The 15,238-nt window shown below is 33.1% G+C and overlaps 1 protein-coding gene across 1 annotated transcript; it reads left to right on the top strand.

Moving 5' to 3' along the window:
* Nucleotides 1-2,285: 2,285 nt before the first annotated feature.
* Nucleotides 2,286-10,770, top strand: LOC107482418 (calmodulin-binding transcription activator 4-like). The gene is given in 14 exon segments (XM_021139701.2): nt 2,286-2,636; nt 3,243-3,374; nt 3,444-3,559; nt 4,308-4,396; nt 4,662-4,707; nt 5,448-5,865; nt 6,588-6,739; nt 6,864-6,954; nt 7,053-7,261; nt 7,450-8,129; nt 8,922-9,101; nt 9,103-9,421; nt 9,788-10,075; nt 10,296-10,770. Coding segments are annotated over 14 exon segments (2,847 nt in total). The 5' UTR covers nt 2,286-2,626; the 3' UTR covers nt 10,413-10,770.
* The last annotated feature ends 4,468 nt before the right edge of the window (nt 10,771-15,238 follow it).

Raw genomic sequence — 15,238 nt, 5'->3', positions numbered from 1 at the left:
GATAATAATAATAATAATAATAATAATAATAATAATAATAATAATAATAATAATATAATATAATATAATATAATATAAAGTATAGAAAGTTAACTTGATTTAATGGTAAACTCACTAGTTTGCTTAAGTAAATATTAGAGATTTGAATGTCGTGTAATAACCCACGAGAGATACCGGGCAAAACCAAAATAATACATAAAGTATTCAATTAAGGAGGGAGGGCCCATGGACATATATTCTCTTGGTGATTCGGTCGTTTTGTGCTCTTATGTGTTCACACGAAATTTCTAGGCGACTCAATCATACTATCTCAATCGGTACTAAAATTCTTTGAATATTATTGCAATTTTTAATTTTAAATAATTGTTTTATTTTAATTATATGAATAAATTAAAAAGTTAAAGTTAGAATAATACATCAAATAGTTTTAAAAAATTACTTTATGAGGACAGGAAATTAATCATTACATATATATAGGTTTTATATATTTTTTATGTCGAATAATTAATTAAAAAAAATATTTTAGAACAGCGTAATCACAGTTTTCCACAATAAAAATAATTAAAAATTTTATGAATACAAAAAATAACTACTAGCTCATAATTTTATATATTTTGTATGTTTAACCATATTTAAGTCATAAATAAAGTTTGCTTATATGATTTATAAATTTTGATTTTATTATTTATGAAATCTGATTATAGATACTAATATGTGACATTTTTGTTTTCATATAAGTTTATATTTTTACATATATGGCTGATTTTCAGTATTTATACAGAATAGTAAATAATTTTAACTAAATGCAAAATGTTACTTTTACACTTTTACTATTAGTAATTTAGTATTCTTTCTTTATCTTTTTAAGAGTTAGGTTAAAATTTAAATTCGAAAGAGGAGAGTTTTGAGATACACCAAAATGGTTGTATTCCATTCAAGCTGAATTTTTTTTCCTCCTCTTTTGGCCCACTGACATTGACCCCATAAAATGAAATCTTACCTAAATTTATACTAGTTCTTCCCAAATTCAGTACAAATCAAACTATAAAAGTTATAAAAATATATATTTTTTTAAACTCAGATAATTTTATTTATGAGAATTGAAATGAAAAAAATATATACGTATTTATATATGGAACAAACAAAAGAAATGAAAAATTTTTAATACTCTATTGTAAAGATAACATGATATAATAATTTAATAAAAAAGTAAAAGAAAATAAAATGCTCATAAGAAATTGGAGATTTGTTAAAACTTCTCATACAGTTTCAAAGTTGATACCATTATCTCTTTTACACTAGTTGATATATTATCAAAGATAAATTTGTTTTAACCTTTTATAAGAACTAACTCAAAATCATCATCATCATCCTTTGAGAAAAGTCATTAAATTCAGTATCCAAAACTTTCATTCTCAAATTCTACTCAACATAAAAAATAACTTTCATTTAAAAGACAACAACAAATAAAATAATATCTATTTTTCAAATTATAAATAACTAAAATTAAATAGTTTTTTATTACATTAAAAAATAAATAAATAATTAAAATAATTGTTTTTTATTCAATTTAAAAATCTGTCATTTTTTATTTTATTTATTCGGTATGTTTATCTGAAAAAAAAGATATGACTCAAATGAGAGAGAGAAAATAATATGAGACAAAGAATAATAACAATTTGTATTTATATTTATTAAATTTATATATATGTAAATTAGTACGGTTAGGTCCAGTTTGAATAATCAACTTAATTAAATTCTTTTTGATAAAATAATTTAAATAATAAATAACTCTATTAAAAGTAATTTATAAATAAGTTATTTTGTGTTTAGATTTTTAACTCTAAAAGTGCTTATTTTATAGAAATATGATGAAAAATAGAAGTATTAGGAGAGAAGTCAATTTTTTTAACTTCTCTATAAACTCCTAAATAGCTTTTTAAAAAGTTATAATTTGATTTTAAAAATTACACCATACTACTACTTTTCATAAGTCAAAAATTAAAAAAAATTACTTCTAAAATTTTTCAAACGAATCCTTAGTACTAATATTTTTTAAAATTTATATACATAAATTAATAAAATTAAAAATAATCTAATATTTATATTAATTAAATAATAATAATATCTTTTGAGAAAAGAAAAAATAAAGAAAGTAAAAATTCACATACAATCGATTTTAAATTATCTAACAACTCTCAATTATTAACTTCACGTACTCCACTTGAGTTTCCATCGTTAAAGAATGAATGAGACGGCGTAAGTGATGCGTGTCACTGTAACAGACTTTGTGGCAAGAATGAGTGAGTGTGAGTGCGCCAGCTCAAGTGTGAGGGACACAAAAAGAGAAAGATGGATCATCATCTTTTGAGTCTTGACTCTCGAGTCTTATTCTTAAAGAGTGTTATTTCTTCTTCCTTCAATTTCAACGCTCAGAAATCAGAATCGAACCAACGCGTTTAGAATCCCAGCACGCCAAAATTTACCCCCCGTTTTAAACAAGCGTGTAGTTTCTTATGCTCACAAGTTAAGAATAAACAAGTGATTCGTTCTTCTTTAGATTTTTGAATTGGGAATGCGATTTCTCAGATTCTAATTGCTGTTTCTCCATTCGCGATAAGTTACTATGCCACCTGGTAAGCCATTCTTTTCATTTTCAGTTTCAGTTTCAGTTTCAGTTTCACTTGCTTCCTTGGCGCGTGTGCAAATTAGTGTGTTGACTGTTGAGTCGTAAGCGCTGACTTTTCGGGACTACGTAGGTTTGGGAGTCTCAAGCCAAATTATAGCACTCATAGGATTATTATTATTATTATTATTAGTATTATTTTAGGTAATTTGAGAAAATGTTGTGGAATAATTGGTTGGTGTAGTACAATGATTGGATAGATAGATAGATAGGTTTTGAATTTTTACACTACAAGCTCCTTATTTAAGAGTTGAGATTTTGGAGGGAAGGGGAGGGGAAAGAAGTGTTTTGTAGTGTAAAAATTCAAAATTTAACACTACAAGCTCGTTTCCCTTTGGATTCCACAAACAACCCCTTAAGAACTTAGCATATCTTACTTTTAGAATGGATGTTGATCCTTGAATCAAATGGAATAATTGGCACTAATAGTACAGTGAGAGGACAGTTGAGTTCCTATTGAATATTCATAGTTATGTTTGATAGTCTTGTCAAAGTATTCTTCTGTGGAAAGGAAGAAAGGAAGGAGTAAGTTGGAATTTTTTACATGTGATGGCAGGTTTTGAGTACAACATCGATGATCTGTACCAGGAAGCTAAGAGAAGATGGCTGAAGCCGGTGGAAGTGCTATACATTTTGCGGAATCATGACCAGTGCAAGTTCACAAATATTCCCCCTCAAAAGCCAACAAGTAATGTCCATGTTCTTGTCCATGAAACACAAAAATCACATCAATGTTGCTAATTGATTTTCTTAACAGGTGGATCCTTGTTTCTATTTAATAGAAGAATCATGCGTTTCTTCCGGAAAGACGGTTATAATTGGCGGAAGAAAAGGGATGGAAGAACTGTGGGAGAAGCACATGAACGGCTTAAGGTAAACTAGAAGTGTATGATCATTTAAATTCCAAAAAGGGGCTTAATCAAAATATTAAAAGTAAAAAAAAGAAAAGGAATTTCTTGGTTGTTTGTTGATATTTATGTGTCTTATCGTACTGCCCCAACATGTAATGATAAAATTTGTAATATTGGAAATAAATTTAGACTGAGATCTTTCTTTCCTTTTCAAATTTGAGCTTAGTGGTACTTAATTTTGACATTTTTGTTGTATTGTCTTGGTCTGTATGATCTTCTGATTTTGTACATTTTGTTGCTTAATACAAGACGCTCAAATTTTTGTGGTAGTTCTAAATAATGAAAATTGCAGTACATAAACATGTATAAGGGACTGAATTTGACAGCATTACTAAATTATTAAAGGGAAATATAAACTTAAAAAGATGTCTCAAGCATGGTCAACCAATGTATCATTTGAAAATAATTAAAGATTCTCATGATTTTTGTTTTCAATTCCATTTCTGGATCATATCTGCACCATTAATTGCTTCTGTAATTCTTTTGAATGACATAATTCTTTTTGAAAGGATATTTGTTCAAGCACTTTTATGTGCATGAGGATGTAATAGAGGAATGAGATGCATAGGTTCACTGTTATTGAGCATTATTCATTTTCATTGTAATTCATTTATGGTTGCTATGTATCACCCTTTGTGCCATCATTTGTTTTGTGTTGGAATTCTATGTTGATTTCCTTAACCCAAGTGATTACTATTCTGCGTGACTAGATTGGAAACGTTGAAATACTAAATTGTTACTATGCACATGGAGAGGAGAACCGTAGTTTCCAGAGGAGGAGCTACTGGATACTGGATCCGTAAGTGAATTATAGTTCAGCTCACTAAATATCCTTTAAACTATTAAGTTTACAACAGGTTGTATATTTTAAAACTGACAAAAAAAAGGTGCAAGTTTAGGGAAAAGCTCATGCTGAAGAAAATACATGATAAAATTATGTTGACTTCAAAACCTAAATCAAACTTCATTAGGCATGACTGATCTTAGGATCTATTTGTTTTTTTTTTGTTTTTGCTTTTGCTACAAGTGTTCATATTTTCTCATACACTGTTGTTCCTTGACAGGGCATATGAGCATATTGTTCTTGTGCATTACAGAGAAACAAAGGAGGTGAGTGTCCAGCACGAAATCAGACAAACGTAACAATTGAACTTTCAGCTTGTTAGAACATGCAAAGCACTTTCTCCGTTTTCAATGCTAACTTTGAACTCTTAAATTTAAAAATTTATTATGTTTTATGAAATTCTAATTTTGTGTGGTATTTCTATGCAGTATCCTTCCATTTTGTATTTTTTCATTATTACTTGTATTCAAACACACAAAGCTAGGGTGTGATGAATCTGACCTAGTTTTGTCTCGTCTTTAAAATCTGTTTATAGCCTATTTCCAAAATATTCTTTTCTTCCTGCTGGGCTACATTGCTTTCTAACTACAACTTTTCTTACAACGCCTAGATACATGCCAATTAATAATTTTATGATTAGATTCACTCTGGATAGCCATGCTCAAGTTACTAGAATCACTCATGAAGCTTTGTTGTTGAACTCTCTCATATAATGACGACTGATGTAACTGAAGATTGTTGGTTATTTTTATTATTTCTTCTAATTTATCGTTTTTGGAACAATTCATTTATAATTTTCCTAAGTAGTAGCCCAAATGAAGGTATATTTTCAATTCATTTATGATTGCTAATTGCCATAAGTGATACCTCACTTGAATGTTAACTTAAATATTATGAATCCGAATTGGGAGACATAAATGGTAAGTATCGCATTCATCATGGCATAGTAGAAGATCTGTGCTGCGGAACTTCGAGTTTGACATTACTGACTAGACTCATGTTGCAGGGGAACTCAGGTTCTGGACCTATCCCACCATTGTCTGGAGGCTCCTCTCCTGAATTTAGTCAGAATCGAAGCTCACGTACTACGCTTGACCCAGGGACAATATCCGTGTTTGGTGATTCATGTGAACCTTCTCAGAATTTCTCCAGTCCTGAGTCTATGGAAGTTACCTCTAATATCATCAGAAACAATGGAATGGATCAGTTAGATGAAACAGATGCAGTCTTGCGCCAATTGAAGCAACAGTTAAGTTTGGAAAAGGAGAACTGTGAAGAAATTTCTCCCACATACAATGAGCCTGAGATTTTACATGATTTGAACCCTCAGCATGATGAAAGAGTGATGTACAAGCATAAATCTGCAGCTTTCACTGTGCCAAATGATTATGGACAAGCCGCTTATGAATGCAATGGAAGACAAGGTAACGTAAACAAACTTGAGCCTCTGAGAATTCTTTTAAATCAATGATTTATTTAAGTTATCTCTTTGTTGTGCTTTTTACTTGATATTGTGTTTTGACATGGTCGTTATAGGTGTTATCTGTCTTCCACTGGAAGCATTGTCCCTTCACAGTGCTAAATTTGCTAAGGTCTTTGTGTTAAATTTGTAGCATATCTGCATTGAGTTATCCATGATTTTCATTTTTAAAAGCCAGTAATCTTTTTGGTACCCCAATTAAGTTTCATTTATCTGGAATCACTCTAGTTGGAGCTCAAGAAATTATTGTGTGGAACTCCTTATATTTTGTTATACATGAAAAAGTAGTTTCTCTTCCTTTTGTGGTTAAGAAAAAAAAAAGTGAAGAAAGGAAGTGTTGCATTAGATATTTTGTCTGCCTCTGAAAAATGCATATTGGGTGTTTGGTTAAGCACATGTAGTGTGTCGTCCAAATAACAAAAATAAAATGTCTTTCGTCTTGATACATTGGTTGTAGCCAAAGGGATTATCCAAGAAATTATTGTGCTTAATAGGATCAGCTTCAGAATAGTACGGATGAAAGTTAGTCAAAATATTCCTAACCTATATATCTGGTCTTGATTCACATGTTATCTTTTTTATTTTATTTTATTTTCTCTTTTTATTACTTATGTGTAATTAAACGTCAAAAAGAAAGGCTCGTAAAAGGTGTATATTTTTCTGTAGGTGACAATGGTAAAAATTATAATCAACTATTAAACTGCGATCACCCAGATGCAAATGAAAATGCCTTATCTTGGACAGAGGTGCTCGAGTCGTGTAAGCCTGCAAGCTTGACCAATTTACCAGAGCAACATGCATATGAGGCATATGGAAATGTTAGTAGTACTATGACATATTTCACTTGTTAATATTTTGTGTCAATTCACTATTTTCATTAAATGTTATGCATATTTTTATTTTTACAACTAGCTCAACTAAAATTTCAACACTCAAAAACAGGATAGCTCCCTACATTCTTCACGAGGTGTACTGATTGACAGTCAACAAAACAGTCGGTGGATAAACTCCAACAGTATTAATGCTGAAAACTGTATGAATTAGTTTATCGTCAATGACTTAAAAATGTTCTTTTCTGCATATGATGAAAGTTGGAACATTTGAACTCTGATACACTTCTCATGTCACCAGCTGTCTTCTCTTGTCCTCAAGATGGTGGAACCAAATTTCCTCTGTATTCACCGGTTGAAGCTGAAAGTTCTGACTATGCGACATTGTTTCATCAAATCCAAATTCCACCACCTCTGGATGCAGATTCATGCCTGACTATTTCACAGAAACAAAAATTCACAATTAGGAGAATCTTCCCAGAGTGGTGTTATGCCACAGAGACTTCAAAGGTTTGTGCTTTCAATTCTTATTATTAATATACCATATGTAACGATTTGTGAATGCATGATTGAATGATCTTCTGAATGGCGGAAGCTTTATGCCTTTTGATCTATATTCCCTTATCTTAGGATGATATGAGTGGTACTAACAGTTTTGTCCAAAATTTGAATACTAAACATCCAATTTCTATGCATAGGTGGTCATTATTGGGTCATTTCTCTGTCTTCCCTCAAATTCTACCTGGGCTTGTATGTTTGGTGATATTGAAGTGCCTGCTGAGATAATTCAGGATGGTGTTATTTGTTGTGAAGCTCCCCCCCACCTTCCTGGAAAGGTTACTCTGTGCGTTACTTCTGGAAATCGGGAGTCCTGCAGTGAATTTCGAGAGTTTGAGTTTCGCAATAAGACTAATAATTGCACTCGTTGTAACTCAATGGAAACAGAAACTGCTAGAAGCCAAGACGAGCTGTTATTACTTGTTACATTTGCACAGATGCTCCTTTCTCCTCCAACTAAAAAGAATGACAACATGGAACCTGTATATCATCTTCCAGTGGAACAGAAAGCAGATGATGATTCATGGAGCCATGTGATAGAGGCTCTTCTAGTAGGCAGTGGAACTTCATCAGGTACTATTGATTGGCTTCTTGAAGAGCTGCTGAAGGATAGGCTACAGCTGTGGCTTTCTGGCAAATCCTGGGAAATAGATGAAGCAACCGGCTGCCCTTTGTCCAAGAAAGAGCAGGGGATTATACACATGGTTGCTGGATTGGGTTATGAGTGGGCCTTGATCCCTATTCTCAGTTGTGGTGTGAATATAAATTTTCGTGACATCAGGGGGTGGACTGCCCTTCATTGGGCTGCACGGTTTGGAAGGTAATAGAACAGTCCATAGTGCTTGCTATTATTATTATTATTATTATTGGAGTTTAGATGTTGATTTGGTAAGCAAAAGTTTTAGATCATCTGTGTTTGACAAAAATGCTTATAGGCATCTGTGGCTTGCTTTGGGAAAGACAATACAAATATAAGGAGAGGTCACATGAAAGGAGAAACAGAGGAATTTCTCTTTTCTATTAAGATGCCATAAATCACTGAATAAATGCCAAACAATACGATCCATTTTTTGGGGTCATGTCTAAAATCAGTTTAAGGTTTACAGAGACAATAGTATACATAAACAAATAAAACAAGTACAATACTGAACTATATCAGTATCTTTTTTTTTTTTGAAAAAAATTGAAGTGAAAAGACTCAACCTATAGCTATCTGGCTGTATGTAATATCTAGTCAGATGGTAAACTGCATGAGCGTAAAATAATCACATGTAGTAGGATTGATTCGCATTTCATAAATTATTAGGTGAGCTTCAATCATAGTAAAACCTTATCAGTGAAAGCAAATGCTTGATTGAAGTCAGATATATCGAGTAAACAATGTCATTGTGATCTGTTAAACACCAAACTTTGTGGAAAGGACATTCAAAATTAAGGTTTCGTTTGCCTTTCTCTACTTTTTATTGCAGCTGATGTTGATACTTTCTCAGATATCCATTGCAGTATGTTCATATCTAGAATAAACAATGAAAGTCTTGCTTTAGAAGCCTTGACAAATTATCTGTCCATTCCAAGTGATCTTTATGTTGTGTTTCTGAAACATTTATGATAGGGAAAAAATGGTTGCTTCACTTATTGCTGCTGGTGCATATGCTGGAGCAGTAACTGATCCAACATCTGCAGACCCAGATGGGAAAACTGCTGCAGCTATTGCTGCCAGCAATGGCCACAAGGGACTGGCCGGTTATCTTTCAGAAGTAGCTCTGACTAGCCATCTTTCATCTCTCACCTTGTGGGGTTTCACTGGCTGCTGTCAGAAATGCTGCTCTCGCTGCTGCTCGGATACAGGCTGCATTTCGTGCTCATTCTTTCAAAAAACGGAGGGAGAGGGAAGCTGCTGCAGCAGCCGCTGCCGCTGCTGCTGGTCTAGATGGGTATGATATCGATGCTGATGGCATTGGTAACATTCTAGAGCTTTCTCCCAGGTTAAGTCATAGCTTTGGGAGGCTTCGTGATTACAATGCAGCTGCTTTATCAATTCAGAAGAAATATCGAGGTTGGAAAGGTCGCAAAGATTTCTTAGCACTGCGCCAAAAAGTAGTGAAGATACAGGTAATGTGTGTTACCGTGACTCTTTTCGCAGACAAATTGAGCTGAGAACTCTGTATCTGGACATTAACATTTGGTGTCTACTCCATGAAGACATCTTCATGTCAATATGGTATTGTAAACCTTTAGATGGTTTGACATGCTTGACTAACTATGTTGTCTGAACTCTAAACTATCTAACAGTTTGTAATACCATATTCGCATGAAGATATCTTCAGGACATAACAACCTTGTTTAGATACTTTGAAAAGTTGGGCAAATTGTTCATTAAACAAATAAAAAATATATAGGTAGGCTAGACATGCACCTACATTAATCAAACTGCAAGATGAATTTATTGTTAACCTCGTTCCATATTTATTTGGGCAGGCTCATGTGAGGGGTTACCAGGTTCGGAAGCAATACAAGATAATAGTATGGGCAGTTGGAGTCTTGGAGAAGGTAGTGCTACGATGGCGGAGAAAAGGAGCTGGTCTACGAGGTTACCGACAAGACTCAATTGATGAAAATGACGATGATGATTTTCTCAAGGTGTTCAGGAAGCAGAAAGTGCATGTAGCAATTGAAAAAGCTTTTTCACGGGTGCTGTCCATGGTACACTCTAGTGGTGCCCGTCAACAATATCGCCGCATGCTTGAGATGTATCGTGAAGCTAAGGTAACTTGGCTAAGATCAGAAAAGTGAATAATTAGAGACTTGGATCCAAGTTGGCCCACAGGAATAAAACCTGCGTCCTTTGTAGGATATGAGGCCATTTCTTACCAATATGTCTGTTATCTTCCTAGTTATGCCAATAAGATAAACATGAACTCACTAAGCATGCAGAGTTAGCATGCTTCTGTTGTGGGAAATGCATAACATATTTCTTCTTGTACAGGCTGAACTTGGTAGCATGAATGATGAAGCGCCATTAGCGACGTCTGTAGGGGACACATCAAATATAGATGATGATGATGAACTCTTTCAAATTCCTGGGGGCTGGGAGACACTCTAGCAGCCCTCCTAATTCTTGTTCTCTTTTGGTGGTTCAGTTTCTGGCTTCACCGTTTGTAGGTGTCTTGTGTATTTAATGGTGTAGAACAAGCGTGAGATCTTAGCCTGTAAATAAATCTAGGTTGTACAGTGGTAAAGTTGATAATGTTTGGAACTTTATAGGTATAAAATGGTCTTGAATTAAGGTGGAATAGGGTTCTAATTTCTGTTGAGAAGTGTTACTTGGCAACTTAGATATGCTTTCATTTGTAGGCAAGAAAGTCCTCCAATGTTGGATCATGGAATGGTTTGCTTTGAAGGACTCGAGGTTTTTTTATTTAAATAAATTAATAGGAAATTACCTTAATTCCTTAAATGAATTTCGAAAATGTGATTCTCCTAAACCATATATTATATAAATCGTCTCAGTCTTGTGTTTTATACAATATATGAATCATGTTACTTTGAAACAATTTATGCTGAAATGCATTGCTCAAAAATACATAAATCATCCCAAGCCTTTGTGTGTTCTAAAATGTATATAAATCGTTCCATCCTAAGTTGAGTAACGCTTTTCAACCCTAAAACCTACAACCCTAGGATTACGTTCTAATACCTAACCCTCTTTTCCTTAGAACGATTTACGTGCAAACCAATACCTCCCAACATTCCAACACGATTTACGTGTTTACCTAACCTCCAACAACCCAGCATGATTTACGTGCATAAATATAATGCTCAATAGTTTAGGATGAATCATGTGTAAAGGCCAACCTACTTATAATGCTCAATAGTTTAGGATGAATCATGTGTAAAGGCCAACCTACTTACTTTTCCACGAGTAATGCTTCATTTATGAGCCCCCATTGACGGTGAGGAGCTTGCTGGAGGGGAGGAGATTGATGGGATGAAAGTGACCAACGGGTTGGGTGGAGGGAAGTTGGTGTTGGTAGAGGGTGGGTACCAGTGCACAAAAAAGAGGGTGGTGGACGGCGGAGGAGGCAGCTGATAAGTGCAGCAGTTGAAGGTTGGGTAGGCGGCGGAAGGGGGTGATGGAAGGTGGGCCCAACCAATTTGATGCAAGATGGCGAGGAATGAAGATGACATGTACCGATTGAACGGTATTGCGCACGTTGCGGGTTTTATCGACGAAGAGGTTAGTAGTTAAATTAGTTTACAATTGACATAGTTGATGACGGTGATATGTTGAGTTATTTTAATGTGATTTTGTTAATTTATATAGCTTGTAGTTTTAGAAAATTGTAATATTTTAGGGTTAACATGCTTAGGAATGATGTGGTTGTTGTGCGGTTCAGGGGTAAATTTGATTTCTGATATATGTTTTTGGTTATTATGCGTTGTTGAGTTGCAACTATGTTTATTATTCTTTTATTAGCTAACCCGGTGTGTAAGAAGCATCCATAGGCAACAGAAGATGATATTGCATGACCGTATTATGACGTACTTAGATAGTGGCGGATTACTACATGTTGCTAGGTTGAAATCGCCATGAGTAAAGTACCACCATACTTGCCATACAAATGGGTACCATCAATAGAAATCAGTGGCTTGCAATACTTGAGGGCCTTAACACACAGAGGAAACGTCCAAAATAATCGATGAAAAAATACCCTCGAGCACCAGACCTTACAGGTGAAGTACGTAACACTGCAATAGTGCCCGCATGAACATATGAACCTCGATTATCCACCTTGGAATCAGATTGTAAGACTCCTCCCAATTACCATAAATCTGTGCAATCGCCTTCTGCTTAACCATCCATACTTTTCTGTAATTGGGCATGAAATCATATTTCGTTGAGATCACATTCTACAATACTTTCACCGAGATTGCTGCATCTGCTATGACCAGCGAAAGTATTAACGCATAGATCACATGATAATCAAGCTGTATGTGGTCGGTCGACAGTTCGGTTGCAAGACGTGTGCAGCCCATTGTACTTTTGGATTTCCTAGTAGCCTTTCCTCTGCCGCATAGTCACACGTATCATCCAATTACACTCATTCCCAAACTGGATGCACTTTCCGTGATACTTCAACTGTTCGGACTCAAACACCTTATACTCAACATCCCGATGAATATTATAACTCTTCACTATCAACACTGCTTCCTCCTTACTTTGGAACCGTTGCCCAATTTCAAACTCCATTGTGTCATGCATAATGTGCTCGTTTACATGAATAGCAGACAGCTGTTGACTTGAAAATGCTGGTTGATTCATCGCCTTAGATTCAATGTAGAGAAGTGTTGAGGGTATTGTTGTGTCTGAGAGCTTGATTGTCCTTGCGATCTCCCAACTCGTCTTGTGCCTTCTTCACCGTTAGTATCATCGCCAATAATGGGTGGTTCCGAATCTAATTCATCATCGCCTATGGTCTCTGCAAGTGGATCCCTGTCTCTGACTTCTATGAATGCTGATGTACCATCCAATACCGGTGCTGCTCTGATTGCAGTTGTAAACTCACCGAAGGTAGCACATCACCCAAGTCATATGTATTATCAGCCTGAACAGGCAGATCTGCCGCAAATAATGGAGACAAAACATGGACGGTGACATTGTGACCGGTTGGAATGGCGCTAGAAGCACCTTCTAGCTCGACGGTGGGCGGATTCGGAGCAGATCCACTGGAGCTACCTTCCACATTAACCATTTTCGCAAACAACTTCATAGCCCCCAAATCTGAAAATCTAGATTGACGGTGAAATATAACACGAATGTCGTCGTCGCCTAACATCTCATACTTTTCAAACTTAACATAACATTGCCTGAGTAAGATAAGGATCCAAAAAAATAATTGTTTCACTTGCTTTTTACCGCACTGTCCTAACTTCTGTAATATACTATTTCGTAAATTCTCTAAACTCGTTGAAGGATTTACAAATACTCTGACCTGCTTTTTAATAGTGAACGTTATACCCTCACTTGTGTTTTCATCAATTTTTTTCCGGTGATGAACTAGCAAAAACACACTCTCGTCCATCTTCCTAAAACCCTCAATTCAACTATGGCTCGATATACATCGTTCTCGTTTATTCTTTAAGCACATAAATCGTTCCATAGTCATGAGTTTTGTGTTTTTGAACGTAAATCGTTCCAGCCTAATATACCATAGCGTAATAGCACGTAAATCGTGCTAGGGTCTTGAGAAGTGGCTAGTTGCACATAAATCGTGCTAGGACAATGAACTTTATGGTTAAGAACATAATTTATGGTGGCCTAGAATGATTTATATACATTTTAGAGCACATAAAAATCTAGGATAATTTATATATTTTTGAACAATATATTTTATGTATAAATCATCTTAAAATAGCATGATTCATATATTATATAAAACACAAAAATTTAGGGTAATTTATATATTATATAATTTAAAAAAATTACATTTTTAAAATTTATTCAGGAATTCAGATAATTGCATCTCTTATTAATTTATTTAAATAAAAAAGCCGATAACAAACTAAGGAAGCCCTTATATCTATACAGATATAAGTTACCAACATGAGTTAACTCTTATAAACCATGATTGGAAGCCCTTATAAAATTTTCGAAATAAGAAAGGAGTGATATATCTATACAGGTTAAAGGAAATAATAGCAATACATTTGTCAATATGCTTCTCTAATTCATCGTAGAGAAACTTCACTACAACTAATCTACTATAGCTAAGCCCACTGTATCCCCTGGTCCCCGTCCAAAAATTGGATGGTACTAGAAAAGAAAAGAAAAGAGCAAAAGGGCACGTCTCTTTACAATAATAAATAATTGAACCTTTGGCGGTGGATGAGAGAGAATTAAGAAGAAAAAATTTAAGGAATTAACTATAATATAATTTTATTAAGTCAATTTTTTTATTTTTAATTTTAAAATTTAAAAAATTAGGATAATAATTTTTTTATTTTTTATAATAAATTTATTTTTTAACTAATTAATTAAAATTAACTTAATTCTTAATTAATTCTTCAGCGAAACTCAATTAAGAATGAGCTTATTGAGATATTCCTACATTTATAATTTATATATGTTAATCATTCTCCATTTACATTAGTAATTTAGTATTAATTATTTGAATAAAGCAATAAATAAATTTTTGAGAATTTATATTTTAAATAGATTNTCCGTCTAAAATGTAAATTTTTAAAAATTTATTTATTATTTTATCCTAGCTACTCATTAAGATAACTGTTACATTGTTTAATAATTTTTGTTGGTATAAATTTTCAGAAATAATTGTTGAATTAAAATTGTATATATTGTATATTATTTATAACAACATTTTAATATAAAATTATTTATTATAATTTTTTATACTTCAAAATTAAAAATCAATATATAAATATTTTCATCATAGGTTATTATTATGATTTAATAATTGGATTAATAAAATATACATCATAGAAAGTAATTATATAATTAAAAAATATTAAGTGAATAAATTATTTTTTAAACTAAATTCAACTAATTTTTTTGTTAAGCGTCTTTTCTCTTCAACTAAAATTTGTGTAAATAATTTTGTTAAGTCTGAGATAAATTAATTAGATTTGCTTGCTAAAAATATTTTTTCACATAACAATATCGATATAATTATTGGTAGAGTTTTGGGTGTCATAAAAGTTATTAGAGAAAAATCGACGAGAAGGACATTTTAGTATTAAAAAATTGAATCCTAAATTTCTGCATTCTCTTTAGTATAGTAATAGAATCTTTTATTAATATATTATTATTAATGGAGATTTGTATATAGTTATTTTTATTAGTTATTAATATATTTAATTAAATTATTATTTAATTTTTAATTAATAATTTTATAAAATAATAATTGTACG

This window comes from Arachis duranensis, chromosome 4, assembly GCF_000817695.3.
Source record: "Arachis duranensis cultivar V14167 chromosome 4, aradu.V14167.gnm2.J7QH, whole genome shotgun sequence".
In the NCBI taxonomy this organism is placed as follows: domain Eukaryota; kingdom Viridiplantae; phylum Streptophyta; class Magnoliopsida; order Fabales; family Fabaceae; genus Arachis; species Arachis duranensis.
The sequence above is the reverse complement of the archived record's forward strand: the minus strand, read 5'-3'. Positions and strand labels throughout refer to the sequence as shown.